Raw genomic sequence first — 25,335 nt, 5'->3', positions numbered from 1 at the left:
AATTATGATTTGAGTATTGAATGATTAATGCTAATATAAATAAATGTGTATTTTAAATATTCAATTGTGCTTAATATTTATTTGTGCCTATTATATTATTTTGTCTTTAAACATTCGGATTATAGAAATACCACTAAGTTTTACTCAGCGTACAATTTTATTTTCCGTGCGTAGGATAGGTACTTCACCTTTTGATTGCCAATTCAGCATCCAACAACGATCCCGAACTCAAATGTGGTGATGTCTATCTTTTGTGTCAGCATGTACCTAGGGTGTCTAAATAATAATTATTTTGTGGATTGAATGTAAATGAGATTATAAGTTTAATATTGGTTAGTTTTACACATATAAATATGTATTTGTTTTTGAAGCCATATTATGGCATGGTAAATTGAACTAAATCTAGATAGGTGTATGTGAATTAATTCTATGTTCAAGTGCTCATGAACTAGGCAAATTGATTTGGATTTGTTATGTTTATAATTTGGATAAAATGTTGCTTTGATGTCTTGTTTTGATGATATGAAATGTTTGAGAATTCTGCATGTTTAATCGATAAACTTCGGTAATGCTTCGAAACCCTATTTCGGCGACGGATATGGGTTAGGGGTGTTACATTGTACCTGTCAAATAGAGCAGGCAACCTACAAGGCTTCTATACCCTTTCTCATCAACTTTTTCATAGTTACCATTGCTTCTCACTTTGAGTCATTGGTGTGCTAACAATTTTGCAATTTGTCAAGCAAAATTTATTTAAAATCTTTAAAGCAAAGGCTTGCTGACTTATGAAGGTAGCATGATTAGACTGTTTTACTTCCATGCCAAGGAAGTAAGTTATCTCACCTAAGTCAGTCATTTCGAACACATCTTGCATTTGCCTTTTGTAATCTTCAATCAGCATATAATGACACAATCAGCAGGGTTTTATTTTTTAATTTTTTAACATAGAATATAGGCTCACTGATGCTCTTCTCGAACCCAAGCCTTGACAGATATGCATCGATTCTGTCATACCAAACCCTTGGTGCCTGCTTCAGACCATACAAGGAATTTTTGAGCCTGTAAACCTTATGCTCTTCACCAGAAACCTTGAACCCATCTGGTTGTTCAATGAAGGTTTCTTCCTTGAGGAAACCATTCAGAAAAGCAGACTTGACATCAAATTGGTGCACTCTTCATTGCTTTTGAGCAGTGAAGGCAAAAAAAGCCTTATAGTATCTAACCTTGCAACAGGTGTAAAGTTATCTGAGAAGTCAATGCCATACTGTTGGTTGTATCCTTTCACTGCAAGTTTTTCCTTGTACTTGTTCAAAGACCCATCAACATTGTACTTGACCCTGAACACCCACTTCACTCCAATGATTCTTTTCTGGACTAGCCTATCAACCAGTTCCCATGTGTTGTTCTTGTGTATCATCTCCATTTCAGCTTCCATTGCCCTTTTTCCAACATTCTTATTTAGCAGCCTCATCAAAGTTTGTAGGCTCCAATATTTCGACATCAAATCTTTGGTAAATGTCAGTGATGATTCTTGTGCCTCTTACAGGTACATCATCGAATCCATCCTCAACCAGTGCTTTTTTTTTCAATAGGCTACAGGTCACTGTCTTGTTGTTTTGTGTCACACAAGCTTGCATCTGCACCATTCCAGTTTCATACATTTCCTTCATCAAACTTCACATCCCTACTCACCAGAATCCTTTTGGTAGAGGGATCAAAGACTCTGCAACCCTTCTTTGTGCTGCTATAACCAACAAAGATCTCTGGCATAGACCTTCTTTCCAGTTTGGTTCTTTTTTCAGTTGGAACAAGTGTATAGCAGACACAACCAAACACCTTTAGGTGAGAAACTGTTGGCTTGTGTCCAAACCAAGCTTCAAAAGGAGTCTTATCTTTGACTGCATTGGTTGGTAATCTGTTAAGGAAGTACACTAAGTAGACATCAAGTCATGTCAAGCACAGTTCGATTATTCCTTTCACAGACAGCATTCTGTTGAGGTGTGTAGATAGTTGTCAATTAATGTTGAGTTCTAGCCTGCTCACATAGCTTCTGAAACCTTTCTGAAAAATACTCAGTGCCATTGTCTGATCTCAAGGCCTTTAGCTTGCAACTTGCTTGATTCTCAGCTAAGGCTTTGAACTTGCTAAATACTTCAGGTATTTTTTATTTTTGTTTCAGAAAATTCACCCAACAGAACCTTGTGTAATCATCTATAAACAACATAAAATACCTACTGTTACTTAGATATGAGGTTTTTATTGGCCCACAAATGTCAATATGGACCAATTGAAGCTTGTCTCGAGCTCTCCATGCCTTGTTAATTGGAAATGGCAGTCTCACTTATTTCCCAAGTTAGCAGACCTCACAAACTCTATCTTTAACTTCAACCCTGGACATGTCTTTAATTAGATCCAATTTGTGCAGCAAAACAAGTGACCTATGGTTAACATGGCCTAACATTTTGTGCCATAAACAAGCCTAATCAGCCAAACTAGCTTAAGCCTTCATTTCCCTCTAATACACATGCAACATAAAATATCTCTTAGTCATAGCTACTGTCACTAGTTCTTAACCAAGTGAGTCCTTAATAACACATGACTTATTCTTAAAAGTAAGATAGTATCCCTTCTCTATTAATTGACCAAAATTAAGTAAATTTTGATCTATGTCAGGTGCAAAAAAGACATCAAAAATTGTTTTGTTGCCTGAATGTGTATTGATTACAACATTGCCTCTGCCTCTAGCCTCAATGAAGTTTCCATTCCCTATTTTGAATTTTGAGACAAAACTGCTGTCAAGGTCTTTGAAAGATCCTTCATTAGATGTCGTATGATGAGTGCAACCACTATCTATCAACCATTCCCTTCTGACCTTACTTGAGGTTGCAAAACAAGATGCAGTGAAAACATGCTCCTCATGAGCTTAAATGTCCTCAGTAGCTTGAGCTTGGTTATGCTGCTAAGTTTGTGCCCTTCCTTTATTTTTGCAAACTGCTTGCAGCTCCTACATTGAATGTCAAGTCTGTACCAGCGGTACCTCTCCAAGTGTGTAGACTTCTTACAGTGAATGCATGGTGGGAACCTTTTCTTCTTAACATCCCCTATAGGTTTCTCCCTTTTGTCAAGCCATGGTTTCTTTCCTTTGTATCTCGAACCTGAGCTTTCTTTGGTTTTTTCTTGGAAAGCTCCTTTAGGTTGCTCCTCTAGCCTATTGGCCCTTCTTTTCTCTTGTGCATAAAGAGCATTTATCTACTCTAATAGTCAAATGGTTGATAAATCTCTCGAGTCCTCTAATGAGGAGATTTTTAACTCATATTTTTTCAGGAAGGGTTGTAATGACCTTCTTAACAATTCTTCTGTCACTAAAATCATCTCCAAAGAGCCTGATGTTGTTGACTGTATCCATTATTTTGTTAGAGTACTACTTAATAGTTTCAGACTCTCTCATCTTTAGATTCTCAAAGTCCCTTCTTAGGTTGATCAACTGCTGCTGCCTGGTTTTATCAAACCCCAGAAACTCTTCCTTCAGCCTCTTCTAGGCCTGTTTTGGAGTGTAACAGGCCATTATCTGAGTGAAAATCACATCAGACACTACACCAAAACAGGCTTTTAGCGGCGGTTGGATAACAAACGTCGCTAAAGATCGATTATTAACGGCGCATCATGGAAAATGCCACTGAAAATAAGCATTAGCGGCGTTTCCATAAAGCGCCGCAAAATACCTAAGCCCAATGACACCGTTTTCCAAGCTTTCGGGGATTTAGCGGTATTTTTAAGAAAGCGCCACTAATGCTCAGGGCTTTCGCGGCGTTTTCAAGAAAGCGCCACAAAAAAAAGCAAAGCCCAGCGACGCCGTTTTCTAAGCTTTCAGGGATTTAGTGGCGTTTTTTAGTAAACGCCGCTAATGCTTAGGGCTTTAGGGGCGTTTTTGGGAAAGCGCCGAAAAAATACCTAAGTCCAACGACGTCGTTTTTTGAGCTTTCGGGGATTTAGTGGCGTTTTTAAGTAAGCGCCGCTAATGCTCAGGCTTTAGTAGCATTTTTGAGAAAGCACCAGAGAAAAACCAAAGCCCAACGACGCCGTTTTTTGAGCTTTCGGGGATTTAGTGACGTTTTTACGTAAGCGCCGGTAATGCTCAGGGCTTTAGCGGCATTTTTGAGAAAGCGCCGCAACAAAAAATAAGCCCAACTACACCATTTTCTGACAATTCGTGGGCTTTAGCGGCGTTTTCAGAATGCGCCGCTAATGCTTAGGGCTTTAGCGGCGTTTTTGTTGAAGCGTCGCAAAAAACCTAAGCCCAACGGCGTCGTTTTCTAAACTTTTAGGGCTTTAGCGGCGTTTTTAAAAAACACCGCAAAACCTTTTATCTGTTATTTACTATTTAATTTGTTTATTTATATTAATTAAAATTTAATTTATTTTTAATTGAATATTTGTTAAAAATGGAAAAATTAAAATAGTATTATTTAAAATAATTTTAAAAATTTTTAGGTATATGACTGATTGGTTTTTAATTTATATATTAAATAATTTCATATATAATTGTAAAAGATAAGTATTAAACATAAAATATTTAATTAATTATCATTATAGTTTAGGGTTTAATATTTATGGTTTAGGGTATATGGTTAATTTAGGATTTAAGGCTGGTTTAAGAGTTACAATTTTAACGTATAGATTATGGAATTAGGGATTATGGATTAGGGATTCTGGTTTAAGGGTTGTAATTTAGGGGTTAGAGATTAAGAGTTAGGGATTAAAGGTTTATGGATTTAGTGTCAGGTTAGGATTTAGGGTTTAGATTAATTAGTGTATTTTAATTTTTATGAAATAAGGTTTAAGGGTTAGGGATTAGGGATTTGGGTTAGGATTTAGGGTTTTGATTAATTAATATTTTTAATTTGTATATTAAATAAGGTTTAGGGTTAGTAGTCAGGGGTTAGTGGTTTGGGGTTAAGGGTTAGATGTTAAGAGTTAGTGATTTAGGGTTTAGAGATTCAGGATTAGGTTAGGCCTGTTGGGAACTTTAGTGGCGCTACAAAATTTTTTATTTTATTTTAGGGTTTACATTATAGAATATATGATTTAATGTCTATGGTTTAGAGTTTTAGGGATTACAGTTTAATGTTTATTATTTTGGGTTAATAGTTTATGTGTTAGAGTTTGGGTTTTGGGTTTAAGGATACTGTTTAAAAATTGAAGAACATTTAGATTTTACTAAAGATTTATGCAATTTAATATATGAACATAAAATATATGTTTTGTATACAGTAACATTGGCCACACAATTTTCCAAAAATATGGTTTAGGAATATTACGGTTTGGGATTTAGGGTTTAGGGTTTGGGGTTTGGTTTTGGGGTTTAAGGTTTAGAATTTATGATTTAAGCAGGTTTTATGGTATAGTATGTAGTGGGGGTTGGATTTTGGGGTTTGGTTGTTGTTGTTTGTAGTTTCTGGGTTAACTATACCAAAACAAGTTTAGGGTTATGAGTCACGAGTTTAGGGTTTAATTTTCGATTTTTTAGAATATAAATCTAAATAAGATAAATATAAGTTATCATTTTAATATATATATATATATATATGAAAATGGGTTAAATCCCAAAAGGGTACATTAAGAATGATTTAATGTTAAAATTTTATTATTCTCTCCTTTTTTATTATTATTAATTTTTCCATTTTATAACTTTGGTTTTAATTTTGGATCAATTTAACTTCAATCTTTGATTACACTAATTTGACAACTCACGTGGTAGTATATTTGTATTCTATTATTAGTGTAGATATAATTTAAAATAAATTATAAATATTTTTAAATTTTGTTGAAATTTTAAATATTTTTTGTTATGAAAGGCTTTAGCGACGTTTATATAAAAACGCCGGAAAAAGTATTTCAACGTTAAGTAAAACGGCGTCGTTTCCTGTGGGACTTGCAGCAGCATTAACAGCGTTTATCCATAAACGTCGCAAAATCATGTAACTGGGAAGTGGAACGAAGCCCTTTTATTCTTCTCTATTAGTGGCGCTTTAAAAAAACGCCGCAAGCTTGTATTAGGAGTTAATAAAACTATGCCGTTTTACGTTGCTATTAGTGGCGCTTTACATCAAACGCCGCAAAATGTAATTATGTTTATTGAAATGTTGTCGTTTTGTCTATGGTATTAGTGGCGTTTTTATGAAAACGCCACAAGCTTGAGTTAACTGTTAGGGAAACGACTTCGTTTGAGCTTATAGTTAGTGGCGCTTTACTCAAAATGCCGTAAAATTGTTCTATCATTTATAGAAATGTTGCCGTTTTGTAAATGTTATTAGTGGCGTTTTTGCGAAAACGCCACGGGTTTGAGGTAAGTGTTGATGAAGCGACTGCGTTTTGATTTATAGTTTGTGGCGCTTCGGTTAAAACGCCACAAAAATGTTTTAACATTTATTGATACGAGGCCGTTTTGCTGTATTATTAGTGGCGTTTATTCAAAAACGCCACAGGTGTGAGCTATTTGTTGATGAAACGGCTTCGTTTTGACTTTTAGTTAGTGGCGCTTATTTATAAACGCTGCAAATGGTTAATTTTTTATACCCGATTCTCCATTACTTATCCCCCAACTCATTTTCTCCCAAATCCCTAAAATTTCCCCTAATCCCTAACAGCTCCCCAAACCCGGCCACTTGCTACTCTGCCTTCTCCTGTGCTGCATCACATTCTCCTTCCGTCTTCGGTGCCATAAACATCGGTAAGTTCAAGTACTTCGTTCTTTTTCTTCATGCGTTAATGTATCTCTGTTGCTTTTCCATTACTGTTGTTTTCACTCCTTTCTTTCAGGTACCCACGCTTTCAAGCTTCCAACTTTCCTTGAAGCTCCAAGGCTGAAACTGAGGAGAAGACGCTACAGTTACTAATTTGGGATTCCATCTTCAATTTTGGCCAATACCCTTTCCAAGGTATAAAGCTCTCGGTATTAATTTCATCATTTTATTTCAAGCTTTGTGTCCTTAGTTCTGATATGGGTTTAGGGTTATTCGACTCGTTCATGCTCAAAATTTGGTCTTTTACGCCGCAAATTAGTTGATGCTTTTGATTAGTTTGATAGTGGGTACCATACCATGTGTTTCTCTTATGTGAAACACTGCTTTGCTCCTTTGGATTTGGAACTGGTAGACTGTTGTTTGCCTTTTTGAGTAAATTTATTTGTTTTAAAAACTTTTCATTGGGAAAAATCTGTTGAAGTAATAGAAAAAATCAAGTTGGAGAAAAATGCAATAATTTTTATTTTGTTTTTTTTCATATGTTCATGAGAAATCATCTGTCAAGGGAAAGTAACTCCCCAAAAGAAAATTAGTTAACAAGAAAAATAAATAAAACTTGACATACCAAACATTATCTTAAGTTTTTTAATCAAAATTATAAATAAAACTTGACATACCAAACTCATTCTTGTGTTTGATTATAATGAATATATATAGGCTTTCTTTTATCATTTCTGATTTGGTTTGATTTTATTGTAACTTGTTATAACCAAACTGAAATTCGAATTCAATTGCTAGGTGCCTAATATCATGTTTTGGTCAAGATTTTATAGTAGAATTTATTGTTCAATGTTCATTGCTTACTTTTTTGTTGCTGCACTTGCAGTGACACATAGGTGCCTAACATCATGTTTTCTGGTCGGCATTTCTGTTGCAAAACCAAAAATCATAATTATCACAAATAAGGAGTCATAGCCTTACTGTTATTTTGCATTTAAAAATAAGGAGTAAAAAATAATGGTTAGATTTTGATATCCATATGAAAAAGAAAAGAAAGACTAGCAGTAATGGAGAAGCAATTATCACAAGGGTTGAAGTATTTGGTAGTAATTTATTTGGTACTAATTTACTGTTATCACAAGCAGTAACGGAGTCATAGCCTTACTGTTATTTTTTTCCTATTTATTTGGTACTAATTGACTTATGTTTTCCTTTTTATTTATTTTTTTTTGCAGTAGTTTGCTTCGAAGTCGAGGAAATTGAGGTATTTATTCCTATGTTTCCCACCTTTGTTTTCTTAAAAAAAAAACACCTCCAAATGTTTAAATTTTGGATTCTGTTATATTTTAGCTTTATACTTTAATTATTATTTTTGAGTTTTAAAAGGGAATTTTAATTAAGATTTTTTTAAGCTGTGGGTATCGGTTTTAATTATCATTTTTTATTTATATGTTGCTAGCTCAATTTGCATGTTACTTTGCAAAATTTTTTCATAACTGTAAGGTATAAATTATGATTGTAATTCTTGTACGTATTTTTTACCCAAGCAAAAACAATTACGCAAATGATTAAAATTCTTAAATCACTTTATATATTTGAGTAATTGAATAAATTATGGGCGAATAGTGGATTCGGTTTAAAGTGAACAAATTATCGATTTTCAATTTTATGTCAATTAATAAATTATCGACGTTAGTTCTCATTTATGCGATTGAATGTCAATGTTTAATAATCTATGATTATTCAATAAATTGATCGATTAATTGATTGAATGTCAATGAATTATCAATTTTTGTAAGTTAATTGATTGAATGTTTAATAAATTGATTATATAATGACTTGTCAATGAATTTTTACTTGATTGCATGTTTAATATAAATAACTTATTAATATATATATTTTAAAGTTAATATATATTTTCAATATTTATTATATTTTAATATATTTTACAATTTAATTTAACTTATTACTAATATATATATTGATAATATATAATTTTTAAAATTTATATCTTACATTACTTAAATATATATTTTTAAGTATATTTTACATGACTTACATTACTTACTAAAACATATTTTTTACTAAAATTTACTTTAATATATTACTTGAATATATTACTTAAATAAATTACTTAAATACATTACTTACTAAAATTTGGTTAAATTTATTACTTAAATATGTTACTTAAATACATTACTTACTAAACTTTGTTTAAATTTATTACTTAAATATGTTACTTAAATACATTACTTACTAAATTTAAGTATATATTAAATTACTTACATAACTTGTTAAAATATATTATAATTTAAAATAATTATAAATAAGATACATAAAAGTGATATACTTACATCATACATATCTTACATAACCAAAATTTGTATGTACAAGAACTTACATAACTTATTAATATTTATATAAACTTACATAACTATCACATAAACTTATATGTAAACTTACATAATACATAACTTACATGTTAACTTACATAATACATAACTTATAAATTTTTTTTATATAAACTTACATAACACCTTACTTACATATTAACTTACATAAGTTATCTACAAGCTTATATATAAACTTGCATAACTTACGTAATAACATGACAACTTACATAATACATAGCATACATAACTTACATAACTTACATAATACAAAACTTACATAACTTAAATATCTTACACAACTTACATAACCTACATAATACATTTAACTTACATAACTTACATAACTTACATAATACATAATAACTTACAACTTAAATAACATACATTACTTTGATAACTTACATAACTTACATAATACACAACTTACATAGCTTACTTAATACATAACTTACGTAACTTATACACGTACATAACTTACATAATTTACTTAATACATAAATATATATCATATGATATACTTACATAACTCATTTGTACTTACCACTGAACAACTTACCCTTGTAATTTCTGGTGAAAAATCAGACTTCAAGAAATAAGAAATGGACCGGTCTTGGATGAATTTGTCAAGGGTAAGCGACGGTTATCAAAATGGAGTACAGACTTTTCTAAATTTTGCATTTCAATATGCAAGCCAAGAGAACATGATTCTTTACCCGTGTAAGAAGTGTGTCAACATAAACTGGCATTATCGTGAAGTTGTATACGAGCATCTAATTGTTGATGGGTTTGTTCGGGGTTATAAACAATGGTTTTTTCATGGAGAATGCCCGCCTAGTACTTCCTCTTCAAGGATGGATGTATCTTATGATAGTATGCTTACCATCAGACTGTTAGAGGGGATGGCATGGAAGAGATGTTGCGGGAAGCATTTAATATTCACAATCATGATTTACAGTCGTTCCCAGCCGACTTTGTGGCATCTAATGATTGTAATCTCGGTGGAAATGCTTTTACCGAACCCGGAACAAGTGTACATCATGAAGAGCCGAATAGAGAAGCGGCGAAGTTCTACGTGCTACTTAATGACATGAACGAAGAACTGTATGAGGGATCAAAATTCTCAAAATTGTCTTTCTGTATTTGTCTTTTTCAGTTAAAATGTTTGGGAGGGTGGACCGGGAACTCTTTGACAATGCTGTTAGAGTTTTTGAGAGAGATGTTTCCGTTTGCAAAAATCCCTCAATCATGCAAGGATATGAAGAAAATGATAAAACATTTAGGTCTTGGGTACACCAAAATCCATAGTTGCCCGAATGACTGCATGTTGTATTGGGGCGATCGAAGAAACCAACAGTGCTGTCATATGTGCGGCCAATCACGTTGGATAAATAGAAACACAGAAGATGGGAACGACGATGAAAATGATGCACAACCAAGAAAGAAGCCGGTCAAGATTTTGCGGTATTTTCCGCTGATACCAAGGCTTCAAAGGCTTTTCATGTCGTCGAAGACAGCGGAGTCTATGACGTGGCACCATGATGGACGAACCGATGATGGATTATTAAGGCATCCGGTAAATTCTTTAGCTTGGAAATCATTTGACAATAAATTTCCAAGCTTTGCAAGCGATCCTAGGAGTGTGAGGCTTGGCTTAACATCTGATGGATTTGATCCTTACAAGATCATGAGTACTGCGTACAGTACTTGGCCAGTAGTGCTTGTTCCTTACAATCTGCCTCCGTGGATTTGCATGAAGCAATCTTCCCTTATCTTATCTATGATTATCCCTGGAGAGAAAGGACCCGGGAATGATATCGACATTTATTTACAGCCACTTATTGAAGAGTTAAAACAATTATGGGCTGGTGTCGAGACATACGATGTACTGAGAAAGGAGAATTTTAATTTACGTGCAGCTTTGATGTGGACCATTAATGACTTCCCCGCTTATGCCAATTTATCCGATTGGAGTACCAAAGGTCGTTATGCGTGTTCTTGTTGTGCTGCACAAACATGTTCGCAGTGGTTATACAATGGGAAGAAGTTCTCTTTCATGGGGCACCGTTGGTGGTTACCGAAAAATCATAGATTTAGATTTCAGAGTTCAGCATTTGATGGTACTGAAGAGTTCAGAGAAGCTCATTCGCAGACAACTGGATCTGAAATCTTGTTAATGTTGGAAGATATGAATTTCAGTTATGGAAAGATGAACCAACCAGCAAACATGTAAAGAAATAAAAGATCAAATGATGAAGCTGACGATGACTTCGATGAAGAGGATGATCCTAATGAGGCGGACTTGTGGAAAAAAGAAGTATTTTTTTAGTTGCCTTATTGGGAGCAGCACTTATTACGACACAATCTTGATGTTATGCATATTGAGAAAAATGTCTGCGAGAACGTTGTCGATACAATTTTGAATGTAGACGGAAAATCAAAAGACAATCTTCAGAGTCGACTTGATTTAGTTCAAATGGGAATTCGACCTGATCTTCATCCGAATCCACTTCCGAATGGGAAATATCGGTTGTCGCCTTCAATTTTCTCAATGTCCAAGACGGAGAAAGAACTGTTTTGCATGGTGTTGAAGGATATAAAGGTTCCAGATGCGTATGCATCAAATATATCTCGATGTGTTAGTGTTAAAGATCGAAGATTATATTCGCTAAAATCACATGACTATCACATCTTGATGCAAGATTTACTGCCAGTTGCTCTACGATGTTGTATGTCCAAGAAGGTGACGTCTTGTATAATTGAACTATCCAATATAATGAAAGCCATTTGTGGCAAAGTTTTGGATGTTCAAGAACTTCAGAAGGTACAGGATCGAGCCACTTTGACTTTATGAAATATGGAGAAAATCTTCTTACCTTCCTTCTTCACCATTATGGTTCACTTGATAATCCATCTCCCACACGAAGCAATTCTTGGCGGACCTGTTTTCTATCGATGGATGTATCCAATAGAAATGTGTTAATTGAAATTTTTAAAATTTTCCTTCATTCACTTCTATGGCTTTAGTAATACACTTTTGATAATGTTGTATATCGTGTTTAGGTTCCTATCTAAATTAAAGTCTTACTGCCGCAACAAGCGATATCCAGAAGGATCGATTGCTGAAGGCTACTTGGCAGAGGAATGTATGACCTTCTGCTCAAGATATTTAGAAGATGTCGAAACAAGGTTGAACAGACCAAATAGGAATGCTGGACTCACGGACCATAACTTCGCCGATACTTATTTGTTCCAAAGTTTTGGAGAACTAATCGGTAAAGTTGAAATTGTAGAATTAGATCCTTTATCGTGGGTACAAGCACATCGATATGTTCTGTTTCACCACAAATCAATGGAACCTTTACGGAAGTAAGTTCTACAAATTTGATAAATATTTATCAAATTAAAAATTGTTTATCTTCTAACAAAGTGAAATTTTTTTTAACATAGTGGGTACAAATAAATATTGAGATCTCGTTCGCGCTCTCGAAGAACACAACATCGAGATATCAATAAGTTGTTTACAGAATCTTTCGATGAATGGTTAAGCCAAATGATATGCAGTTGGAGCTTCCGCTTACAAATAATAATGTTTTCTCATAACATTTTTAATTATTCAGTTTACTTTCCATTCAATAGGTTTGTAGTGGGAAGAACGTAAACGACGAAATTAAATGGCTCTCCCAAGGTCCAAATCGAGTGGTTAAAAGATATAGTGCGTTCCTCATCAACGGGTTCAGATTTCATACAAAATATCGCGAGAGGTTGAGGAGAACGCAAAATTGTGGAATAGTTGTTAATTCTGCAATTACAAGTTATGCTAGCACTAGGGACAATAATCCTGTCGAGGGAAGGACACATCTTACTGACATAATTGAGTTGGATTACTAAGACAAATGAAAAGTTGTCTTATTTCGAGGTGATTGGGCCGATGTTAATACTGCTCGTGGAATTAAGCAAGATAAATTTGGTTTTACAATGGTGAACTTCGCCCGATTGATTTACACAGGACAACAACTGATAGATGAGCCATATGTATTCTCATATCAAGTCAAACAAGTTTTTTACTCAAAAGATCCAACTGATGAGGGTTGGTACGTTGTACTCCGTAACATCCTTGGAGACTTGTTTGACATGGGCAGTGGAAGTAGAGATAACATCGACGACAGATCAGAAACTTTGCTCTTTCCAGAACAAAACTTAAACGATAATATCCCTAGTACTAGTGCACAATTTCAATGGGTTTGTCAGGATACGGATGAAGATATTTACGAATAATGATGTAGTAAGATTTTACGATTGTTTAATTATATGTAATATCATAATTTAAATATTGGTCTTATTATATATTTAAATGTTGTTATATGTGCTGTTATTGTTGTAATTAGTTATTAAGTTTTCAACTATTTTATGTTTATTGCAGATAAAATGCCTAGAAGAAAAATTCCAAGGGGAAGCATTGTTCAAAATGATCCAAACTCGACAGAAACAAATAGTACTGAACAACAGACAGCAATTGGATCTTCAAATGTTCTGATTACACCTGAGGATCCTACAGAAGTTCAAAGTAATTTTACATTTAATTTACATGCATGTTGACTTATAATTGATTTATTTTTCAAATTCTTATATTATAATATACTATTTGCAGCTGAAAATGGTGGGACGTGCAGAGGTCGAGGACGTACGCTACTTACAGATTTATACGAGTTAGATCCAGTCGAGCGTGTCAAGGTATGCAGAAACAGTTTTGGTCAGCCTGTTGGATCAGAAGCTCAACTTTTAGCAGGATACATGGGCATTTTAGAACGAAATGTGAATATGTTGCCTATCAACTACGAGTCATGTCATCAAATACCCGATAACAACAAAAACCAAGCCCTCGATAATATTGAGGTAACAAAATGTTAATGTCATATGTAATGCTTGAGAAATAGTTTCATTTATATTTACTTTATTAACTTGTGTTTTTTGTAGGGGAAGTTTGCTTTAGAGGTCTCGGATGCTTATGTAAAGAAGGCATTGGGAAAAAGATGGAGAGACCATAAAAGTACTTTGAAGAAATGTTATTATAAGACAAAAACAACCCTCGATGAGAAATTGCAAAATGTCCCGCCGGGTATGCTGAGGTACCAATGGGAAGATGCGGTTAGATTTTGGCATTCGAAGAAAGGCGAGGTATGACGTACTTCCAAACTATTGTAATTATTTTGGTTTATAGTATTTACTTTTTACGTACTAAAAATTTCATAACGTAGGATCGTGAACGAGTTGGAAAAAGCAGCAGGCAGAAACAAAAATTCACTCACACAGCCGGGTCGAGAGGTTTTGCATGTTTAGCTGAGGCAGAGGTATTTTTAATTTTTTAATATTGACAAATATGTATAACTTTCCATTAAACAATATTTTTACTACTATATTGTAGGAACGGTCGTCCGGTCAAAAAGTTGAACGCCTTCAACTTTTTGAAATTACACATAGGAAGAAAGATGGATCTGCTATGACTCCTGAAGCTGGTGAAATTATGGTACGTTTACTTAATACGATTTGACTTGTTTTAGTTATTTATAGTGTTTATTTTTTAATGGTTTAATTCATTGCTTGTAATGCGACTATTGCTATGTTGCATTTGTTTTTTTAATATATATTGCATTCCTAACTATGTGATTTATTTATTAGGAAAAACTAAAGGATAAAAAGGCGGAGTACGAAGCGATTGCTTCTAGTGATAGTTCTGTTCATCTAGAAGACATTGATAACCAGATTATTATTGAAGTTTTGGGCCCTGAAAGGTATGGTCGGGTTCGATTTCAAGGATATTTTGTTAGTCCAACCCAATATTTTGGATCCAGCTCGCAGCAATTCATGGCTTCGGGAAGTCAGGCTCAAGCTGAAGTTCAGAGGTTAAAAGACCAGATGGCTAAGATGCAAGCGACCACATTTGAGGTTCAAAGGAAATATGAACAACTTAAAGTAGAGGCGACAACGATGGAAGCAGAGGCTGCAGCGAGATAAGCAGAGGTTCAAAAGAAATATGAAGAACTCCAGCTACAACTTAAAGCATATGTGGCATCGAGAGAAGCAGAGCAGAGCAAAAACTACGATGAACTTCAAAAACTACGATGAACTTCAAAAACTGCGAGAGTCGCAACTTCCGCCGTCATAGTGTATTGCATAAATATTTTTATCATTTTAACTTTTAACATTTTTGTAAAGAAAAGTATGAATTCACTTTTATTTATTGATAATAATATTATTTTATTCGTTTAATTTGAAATATTATATAATTTTATTATTTTTGGCTGGTTTAGATCTGGTTGTTTTTTATTTTTTGTTACAGGAGGGCTGATAAAATGGAAAATTTTATTTTACAAAAATCCCAAAATTATTGGCGTTTTTATAAAAGTGCCACTAAAGAACATTACTTTTCGCGGCGTTCGTAATAAAAGGCGTTCGTAATGAAAGCGCCGCTAAAGAACATGATCTATAGCGGCGTTTTTTTACCAAGCGCCACTAAAGAACATGATCTTTAGCGGCGTTTTTCTTTTAAGCGCCGCTGAAGACCATGTTCTTTAGCGGCGTTTTTTGTTAAGCGCCGCTAAAGAACATGATCTTTAGCGGCATCTTTTTTTAAACGCCGCTAAAGAACATGATCTTTAGCGGCGTTATTTTTCTGTAAACGCTGCAAAAGTTAGCGACGTTGTCGTTAGTGGCATTTTTTGCGGCGCCTTCACAAGCGCCGCAAACATCTTTAGTGGCGCTAAAAAGCACCACTAAAGGCCTAAAAAAACTCAATTCTACAAGCATGACATTGCTTTGTGCTTCTTAGCACAGTCCTCACTGTGTTAGCCTCCACCACACTCCAGGTCATGTGCTTGCAAATAAGTCTTCATTTTCACTACCCATATGTGGTAGTTTTCACCATCAAAGACATGTGATGGTGAAAAACTCATGTTGCAGCAACAACAAAAAAACAATAGATTCAGTTTCTTTCTCTTCAAAGACTCTCAACAAAAAACAACAACCAATAATAGAGGCCCTCAAAGATAATAGGCTCTCGATACCATTTGTTGGGGTTTTCAGCCAAAACAAAGGAGAAAAGAAACAAAGAGAATCAAATACAAAAAAAGATCAAAAACTCATCATGTAACTGATTTCATTAAGCCAAAAATACGAGTTACAAAGCAGTTACCTAATGTATAACTACTCCCACTAATTACATTGAAAATTACATAACTTATCTTGCACACAAAGTAAAGCTGACTTATCAGCCAAAACATCACTTGAACATCATTCAAATCAGCAAACTAATCTTACTGATTCAAATAGACAAATTACAGGAGAACTAAGCTAGTTACATATTAAACAAAACATAGCTGCTGCACTGGTTGAGCTTCAAAACTTCTCTGCTGTTGCATTGCAGGCCAAAGTTCAACACACTTCAACAGTCTAGAAAGCAAAGCTGAGTGTTAATCTCGCTGTCGTGGCTAATTCCTGCCATTACGAAACAAAAATGACAAGAGATAAATCGACAACATATCAGAATCATGCATTAATACCTCAGTTAACAGATGAAAGAAGGGGATGGTGGCAAGAACAAAAAGTTAAGAACTACCTTGCTAACAACATAAAAAGAAACTGATTCAAGCGAAATACTCCAGAAATCAGTATCCTAAGGAATGATATTCCTAGACTGGACAGAACCATTAACATGGGGAAAGAAAAGAAATGGCATTGCTGAAACTAAAACGTCTATCCTGCATGTATTCCAGTTTTACTAGGAATATACTGTTCAGGAGCACAGTCAACATATTGTTTTTCTTTTGTAAGGAAGAAAGGAAAAACAGATCAAAATTTAGCAATATTACTTGCTATATTTTTTATTTTCGTACAGTATTTACATCCAGAGTATAATCTTAAATAACAAAATTTTACCAACTACAATTTGATAAGTCGACAAGTCTAGGTAAATGAGATTTACTCATGGCTGATTTTTGTCTAATCAGCACCTCTCAAATTATCCTATTAAAATAAAAATAAATAAAGTAATCTAATAATTTTTCTTAATAAGTTGACAACTTGTTAACTTATATTAAAAATTTCGAGATAATTCGCAGCGTCACAGCTCGCATGTCAATCCGCAAAACAGTTTATGTTTTGTATATTCACAAGTCTTATTCACATTTGAACAGTCCGCCAAATAGTTTTACCAATGGCTTTCTGCTTGATAGTTCGCCAACTGATTGTCCGCCATTTAGTTTGTTTGCCAGATAACTCGCACCAATATTGTCCGCCAAGTGTGCGAGCGGTTGCACAACACAACAGCTAGAGCATGAATTTAAGCATCTGTATGGAGATATTGAAAGCATCGAGAAACCATCTTTTCCTACAGATTCTCACCCAAAATATTCATTTGGAAAGCATAATGAAAATCAATCCAGCAGCGCAGCTGCAAACTTTGTACGTGTCCTTCCGTATGATTTTCTCACAACTTTTCTTATATCTCTAGTAGCTTCAATTTGGCCTCAAGGTCTCCAGCTATCAGCTTCTCAGAAAGCTCTCCTATAAGATTTTGTTGGTTCCAATCCAAGTCTCTTCTTCTTGGTCTTTGATGGCACTGCTGACGACAGTCATTGGAGTTGCTGGTGGTGCCTCCTCTTGGATATGCCCATTTCTATTTTCAGGGTTCTTTCTCAAGGCTGTGAATCTGCTGTTCTGTATAGACAGGTATTGCTGTCTTGCTTTTCTGCCCTTTTTTAATCTTTGCTCTAAAATCCGCCAAAAACAAAAGAAAAACTCCAAATATATCATGTTAAAATGTTAAATATAATACTACTAAACTTATAATGTTTCCAATACAAGAATTAAAATTAGTATAAGCTGCCAATGACATAGGAACAAGAGGTTCCATTTTAAAACAGCAAATTTGATTACTCCCAAAACAAGATTTAATGTCTCCAATACTAAGGAATTTTCATTAAAAAACCTTCGTGGGATATCATTATTATTTTTATTAAGGTTGTTAGTGCATCAGAATAATCTTGAAAATTTGAATTGGATTAAAGATAAAGATATGATAATCATATCATTCACCAGGGCCATGACGTTCACTAATGGCCGGAAGCCGTGGCTGCCATAAAACGACATTTCTCGACTTCCCTTTCCCTCCCTGCTGCTGGAACTCAACATTAGATTTCTTCTTGGAGCTTTCGGCAATGGCAATGCCTTCATCCTTGCTGATTTTAATGACGTCAACGCCTGCAAATCTTACATGTTTCTTTGTTCCATTTTTTTTCCTGCTTTTACTAGTAAATGAGCCACTTACCCCACTTGAATCACTAACTTCAAATTGTTTGCTTGATGAACCATACTTGGAGACGTCAATGGAGGATTGTGATACTGAAACTTCTCCACTGGTTTTTCTGATCCTTCGACGAAGCTTTCTTACAGTATGACGAGGGACGACATAGAATTTTTGACCAGGAGTGAGGATCTCATGTGACCGGACCAATGAATCCCATGGTCTCCTAAAAACTTCTGGTCTAGCTAATACGGAAGATGGGTAGTTCTTCATTATATTAACTGCAGGGATTGCCATGTAATAGCACTCGACAACCCCACCAGGATGAACAATCTTTAGAGCTGAGGTTCCCTGATTCTCCCTTGGCTCTTGCTGAAGTTGAGCCACTGGTTTAGGCCGACCATGGCTATAGAAAGGGGCAAGTTTTCGAACATTCAGGAACTTGTTAAGCATACCAGCAGCCTGTTTTACAAATAATGCGAAGTTGTGACAAATATGGCTTTGTATAGAATCACTTACAAACTGGTTTTTAATCTTTGAAACAGCGATGATTACAAGAAAAATATGACTTTTCCAGATTTTTTACACGTCCATCTTAATTTTGTCGACTTGCAAGTCAAATGGGGGATTTTCAACAGCGGAAGAAGAAAACAACTGTCACTTTGGAGAGTCCGAGGCCGGCCATTTGGCTTGTTTAGCTTGGGTTTAGACATTTAAAGATGGTAGAGATTGATGTTCTGCCAGCTTTATTCTCAAAATATCAAATCTACAATGTAATAGCATCATCCAATACCAGAAGAAAACTGTAATATGTGGACATTCGGTTATGGTTTCATGCATCTACAGGGATTCAATTTTTTCTAAATCTATAATAACAATGAATGATATCCCATGTCTATCTTATTGCTCTTAGTAAAGATCGAGTTCAGATTTCTCTCCATTGTTTATTCTCTTGTAAATATTCATTAACATTGTTCATATACATATAATATTAAGATATCACGAGGCAAGAATGTGAGAAATGTCAAATATTAGTTAGAAGTGTGTACAGGTTTGGAATTTAAAATAGCCTTTCACTCAAAGCAAATGAAACAAGTTCCTACATACTGCATGGAGCAAAGCAAGAAATAAACATGCAACCTTTCTTATCAATAGTCAATACAAAAGTACACCATACATCAGCAAAATATCGCTGTAAGGAAATATATATACGCATGTATGCATATATGGGTGGGAAACTTTGTGTGATGATTTTCTGATTGTAACTCTTCATCATGTGGCACCAGCTGCATTTTGCAGTGGGATGCCTCTAATTGTTATCTAATTCTATCATCTTGTTCGGACTATGAGCTTTTCCCTTTCCATGGTTGGTATATGTTCATCAGAAAAAATAAAGGAGCTTAAATTCTAATTTTACTCGGATGTAGTTTTGCTAACTGTAACAGGTAAATCTGATAGCGATGGCCGTAAGACAAGATATAGAGCAGGACCTAAGATTGGCACCAATGATAGGGGCAGAAGCCAAAAGCCTTTGTCATACCTGCAAATAGGAAAACCATTCTCATAACTTATGTCATGCCATATAAACTCTTCTTATAGAGGTTTTGAACCTTAAATTCAAAGCAAGAGCTTAGTAGTCTCAATATTGGCTTACCATTTACGAGCAGTCATATCATTATAAACCCAAAAAGGAGCAAAGGCAGATAGTAGAGTAAAATCAAGGCTCATGATGTGAATCTGCAAGATGGAGATTCAGTTCCCAGCATGAATATATTAAGTTCCATGAGATTTATATATACAAACTGACAAGACAATCATGAAGAATCACGGTCTAGCAAAAGATTGACAATCTTACAAATTTGCTTTCCCTGAAGTATTGGAAAAACTCTCTCCAAATATCAGCATTTGCTAGACCTGCATAAATTATTAATCCTATTCCTGCAGCAAGCGCCATCTGATGTGCAACGAAGTTAGTTTGCATTTTTTGCACATAACAAAAAGTTCAAGCACACAACCAGTTTTCCACTTCTATCAATGAAAAGGAAGTTGATAAGTGGTGTTATCCCACATCGTTAGTATTGGATTTTTTGTGGTCTTATATTCAGGTTAGACCTCCCACCTATTACCAATTGATTTTAGGTTGAATGCTTAACATGGTTTATGTTCTTCCTGCCTAACCCCATGCAAGGTTGACGACCTCCCATGAGGTTGTCCACATGTAGGCAGTTTTTGAGGTACACATGATGGAATTTATGTTAAGCATCTAACCTATAATCAATTTGCAATACTTGAAGGACTCAACTCAACTTGAATATAAGATCAGAGAAAACTTAAAAACTAAAGTACCTGAGACAAACTAGAATGAGTTTGGATAGTGGATTACTTTTCTCATTCACAAATAAAGCAAGTTTAGAGAGAAAAGAAACACGAAGTCAGGGCCTGTGGGTATGAAATAATGCTTCTTCTTTTTTTATTATTTTAATCTCAAATTATTTTTTACACTTCCTCAAAGCAGTCTTCAATTGACAACCAACTAAGCAACTTGATATGAGATGAAAAAAATCAGTCGAAATCAAGCTATAAGCTGAATCTTTCTCTACTTGGGCCTTTAATGAAATCCCATGCATACTGAATGACATGTGGCAGTGCTTTCATCCAAAGAAATAATAAGATGCTAGGATATATAAATTACAAAGATTTTCATGAAATAGTACCAACAAACTGCTATATGGTTGATGCAGTACATAAAGTTTAAGGTTAGAACTTAGAACTAAACACTGATTAGAGGAACAGAAGTTCTCATGTGCCGGAAATGTAAGGTTTTGGCCGAAGATTTTATGGAAATGAACAACTTGGTTATAGTTTCAACTATCAAATACAAGAAAATTGTATATGAGGAAGAAACAGAAGTACTTACCCCAGCAGTTAATTTTGATTCCAGAAAATTCAAAGGCCATTTTTCAAGCTCATTTTCATCAACAGGTGGTGGTGGTGGACTCCAAAGAACAAAATATGGTAAAAGAGCATATACCCCACCAAAGAATGAAAATACTAGAAACGGCCAGGCAGGAATGTTGTTTTTTGAGCTGCAAATAGATCATTTAAGCTAATTAATGCTAACTAAAGAAAGTGTGGATCTTTGCACAACAATAAGATATCATGGATTCAAGTCTCAGTAATAGCCTCTTTCAAAGAACGAAAAAAAAAGGGGGGGGGTGCCCTCTTGCATTAGGCTCCAACTAGTATCATAAAAGTTTAGACCTACAAGATAGTGTGCTACTTTGACCAGTACCACCCAATCCTAATACGTTTGCTTCAGGAATAGCAACAAAACTAAATCATATTTCATTCTAATTACCCTACAAAGTCCCTCTGTCCATTTGCATGCTCTGTTTCTAAGAAAATATAAACAGTTATCATCCATTTCAATAATCTTTACCTTCTCAAGCAGAAAGAAAGAAGAAATTAAAATAACATGATGACGATAAGAGGTTCAGATAAGGTACGCAGTAAGAGAAGTTGGTGGTACCTTCTGCCTGTTGGAAGCAGCAGCATGCTGTACACCAATGGCCACAGTCCCATTATGTACCATTGGGACACAAGTACTTCATTCATCCTAAAACCATCATCCCCCTTCAAATTTAGGAGCTTTTTCAAAAAATACATATCCCTTGACTGCAAAGAGGTCATAATCCATGTTAGGGATTTAATGCAGATGTTAGACTGATACTTCAAGAATTTCTTAATATGTAAACTCTCAGCCAGTCAGCCTTCAGCATAATCAGGAGAATGTGATATCATATCATCATATTTATATGCTACATTAGCTTCTTAAACTTAAAATTTATAATTTACCTTCATGAAATACATGAATGGAGGTTGTTTAAGAGCTATCAAAAAGCTTATCTCAAAAAGGACTAAGTATTTTTTTTGAAAAACTTGTCATTGAAGACTATTATTATGCTGGGTAGACCTATCACATGCGGGCAGCACCGGTTCAGTCCTATTAACATTTCATATAAACGCACTTAAAAGTAGCACCAAAAAACCAAACAAAAAGGCCACAAGTGAATGCAAACACAAATACAGCAAAGGGAAATGGAATATTTAAACTGCCAAAAGGCCTATGAAGAAACTCCATGGAGAGCAATGAGTAACCAATGACCATAAAATCTAAAACCCAAGCTTTTTGCATTACTATTTCAGTTCAGAAAATGATCAATAATCACAGCAAGGAAAGGAAAAGCGGCATATAAATCAGAATACTAAAACATCCAAGAAACTCAAGTTATTTTGGGCAATAAAAGTCACTTTAGGAATTTCCATCCCAATTTCAAATCAAGGAACCCAACAAAGGCGTTTACCATAAAAAAAAAGTTGGCTTCGGAAAATACCGGCGTTTGGTTCGGTGAGAGATTGAAAACATAGTACATGAGGGCACCCCACAACACAAAAAGCAAAATCGAGGTTGTCCAATCCCTTCCTTCTTTACCATTATCAACCGAGAGCCCTTTATCCTGACCCGCTTCTTCTTCAGAATTCTGGGTGTTTAAGGAACTTTGACATATTTTAAGAACACCCTTTTGCTGAAATGGGGAAACTAAAGCAATACGATTGTTGGGTTTAAGGAGGACTGAGGAATTTGAGGTTCTTTTGGAAAGTACAGGACTTTGTTGGCTAAGGTTTCTAGCTCGGATTAAAGTTTTGAACTTGGAAGAGTTTTGAGGTACGTAAGAGAAGTTGCAACAGATGAGGTTGATGCTTGCTGACATTGTGAGAAACAGATTTTTTCCCCTTTTTTATAAAGGATTGATTCACATAAAACTGAAAAACGATGACTTTCTTACAAGCCTTAAAATGTGAGCTTAGATATTTGAAAACCCATGATAAAGCATAGGGAGATGGGAACTAACTTCGGCTAGCTGCTAGATGCGGTTTGGAAAAAGACAAAGTGCATCCAAAACGTTGCGCATGAGAGCTAGACTATGTGTTTGTTTGGATAGAAGGAATCTGAAGGAAATGGAATATAAGACCGCATCGCCCTATAAAACTAGACTACGGATAAAAAATAGGGTAAAATTCCTAGTTGGTCACCCTACTTTTAGGGTGCTTTCATTTTGGTCACTCAAAATGAAATTCTTGCAATTTAGTAACCAAACTTTTAGAGTATTTCCATTTTAGTGACCCAAGCATTAAATATCTAACAACAGTTAACTATACATGCCACATCATGTTTGTACTTTTTTTGTCACCTAACTTTTAGGTCACTTTCATTTTGGTCACCAAAAAAAATCTTTTTTAAGTATTAATCAAGGTGAAAAATTAAAGATTTAAGTGAAAAAGTGGTAAAATAAAATAATACACAAAAATTGTTAAATTTTATTTATTTATCCTATTACCGAAAATTCTAAATTTGAATTTTGGAATATAAATTTTTAAATATTAAGATTCAACTCTTATTTTTTTCAACACTTCTTTATCCAAACGAAAGACAAACAATTAATTTAATTAATTGTAAGTATTTTTTGCTTTACTCTTAACTTAACATGGAAGATTCAGGATTATATAATAAAAAATATCTAAATTTCGTTGACAATTATTAAATATGATATATGTGAGTTAATTTTATTAAGAATAATATGAAAATATAAAAAAATTAAAATTAAAAGTATAAATATAATGTAATGTGTACGATTAACTGTTGTTAAAAATTTAACATTGGATGATTAAAATGAAAATATCTTAAAAATTAAATAACCAGATTATAAGAATTTTATTTAGAAAGTGAATGGAATGAGGATATTTGGACACGCAAGTTTAAGGGACATAGTAACCTCAGCCAGTGACGGAACTGACGCAAATTTGCGGTCAAACTAAAAGTTACGTGTTTCCTCCAAAATATCTACTTAAGAATTTAACTAGAAAACAAAGGTAAATTAGACCATTAGTCACTATATTATAAGTGAATTTTCATTTTAGCCAGTTAACTAAAAAAAGTTATAATTTGGTTATTGAACTATTCAAAAGTTTTCATTTAAATTACTATATTGTTAAAATCGATGTCATATGGTTTTTTCTGTTTTCACTACATGCACCAATCGAAAGCTCTTTTCCCCCTTCTCTTCTACAATTCAATTTTTCTTCATGAAACAACTTTGAATGTCACGAACCTACGAACCAAAAATCAAATAGCTTTTTAACTGTCATATCAACTTGAATCTAAGGTATTTCTACTCGTCGATGGGTACTAATCCACTGTACCAATCATTGAATTGTTGCTTATAGCTTGTTGATGAAACTTTAAAAAATAAAATTTAACAACCCAGTGACTTAAATAAAAACTTTTGAATAATTTAATTACTTAAATTGTTAAGAATTGTATAAGATGAATTACAAGATGAAAATAGTTTAAGAATCTAAGGCTGAAAATGTTGGCAGCATCCCTGTTCTGACTTCGAAAAATTATTAAAAATTGTATAAGATGAATTACAGGATGAGCCTTATATTTATAAAAGTCTTATTAAGTCTATTTTCTAATAAAATAAACAGTGAATTCATCCAAATTATATTTTTGGATTAATATATTTTTTAGTAAAGAGAAGTCAGAGTTGTTTGGCAGTAGCTTTATCCTAACTTTAAAAATTTGCTAGCATGTGTGCACAAGAGAATAAATTTTGGAAAATTTGTGGTTGAAAGTTTCAAGAGTCTAGTTTTTTAAAAATAAAACGGATCTTGATTTCAAAATTTTTGGATTGAGAAATAAATAATTTAGCAATTGCTACTCAAGTAGACAATTTTGTTTTGAAAGATAAAGAATAATGAAAATGACTATATACAATTTGGAATTATTAATTGGAATGGACATGTGTATAAGACCTAAAGAAATGCGGAAATGTGTTTG

General features: G+C 34.1%; 1 protein-coding gene across 2 annotated transcripts; it reads right to left on the bottom strand.

Annotated features, from left to right (window-relative positions):
• Positions 1-19,559: 19,559 nt before the first annotated feature.
• Positions 19,560-23,455, bottom strand: LOC107954986 (uncharacterized). 2 transcript variants are annotated; one of them, XM_016890682.2, is made up of 6 exons: positions 22,829-23,455; positions 21,964-22,109; positions 21,352-21,520; positions 20,290-20,388; positions 20,089-20,171; positions 19,560-19,974 (listed from the first exon to the last, which is right to left on the bottom strand). In XM_016890682.2, exons 1-6 carry the CDS (start codon positions 23,204-23,206, stop codon positions 19,848-19,850), a joined length of 1,002 nt encoding a protein of 333 aa, XP_016746171.1. In that variant the 5' UTR covers positions 23,207-23,455; the 3' UTR covers positions 19,560-19,847. The 2 variants fall into 2 exon arrangements, with proteins under 2 accessions (XP_016746171.1, XP_016746170.1); XM_016890681.2 differs by having other exon boundaries at positions 22,799-23,451.
• Between the last annotated feature and the right edge of the window lie 1,880 nt (positions 23,456-25,335).

Source organism: Gossypium hirsutum, chromosome D07 (genome assembly GCF_007990345.1).
Source record: "Gossypium hirsutum isolate 1008001.06 chromosome D07, Gossypium_hirsutum_v2.1, whole genome shotgun sequence".
Classification (NCBI taxonomy): Eukaryota; Viridiplantae; Streptophyta; class Magnoliopsida; order Malvales; family Malvaceae; genus Gossypium; species Gossypium hirsutum.
Note: the sequence above shows the minus strand (reverse complement) of the source record. Positions and strands in the feature narration are given on the sequence as shown.

Coding starts and splice junctions, on each gene's coding strand:
- LOC107954986 (XM_016890681.2), bottom strand. CDS start 23,206: ATGTCAGCAAGCATCAACCTCATCTGTTGCAACTTCTCTTACGTACCT. Junction 21,521..21,963: donor CTGCTTCCAACAGGCAGAAG/GTACCACCAACT, acceptor ATCTATTTGCAG/CTCAAAAAACAACATTCCTG. Junction 20,172..20,289: donor ACTTCAGGGAAAGCAAATTT/GTAAGATTGTCA, acceptor TCCATCTTGCAG/ATTCACATCATGAGCCTTGA.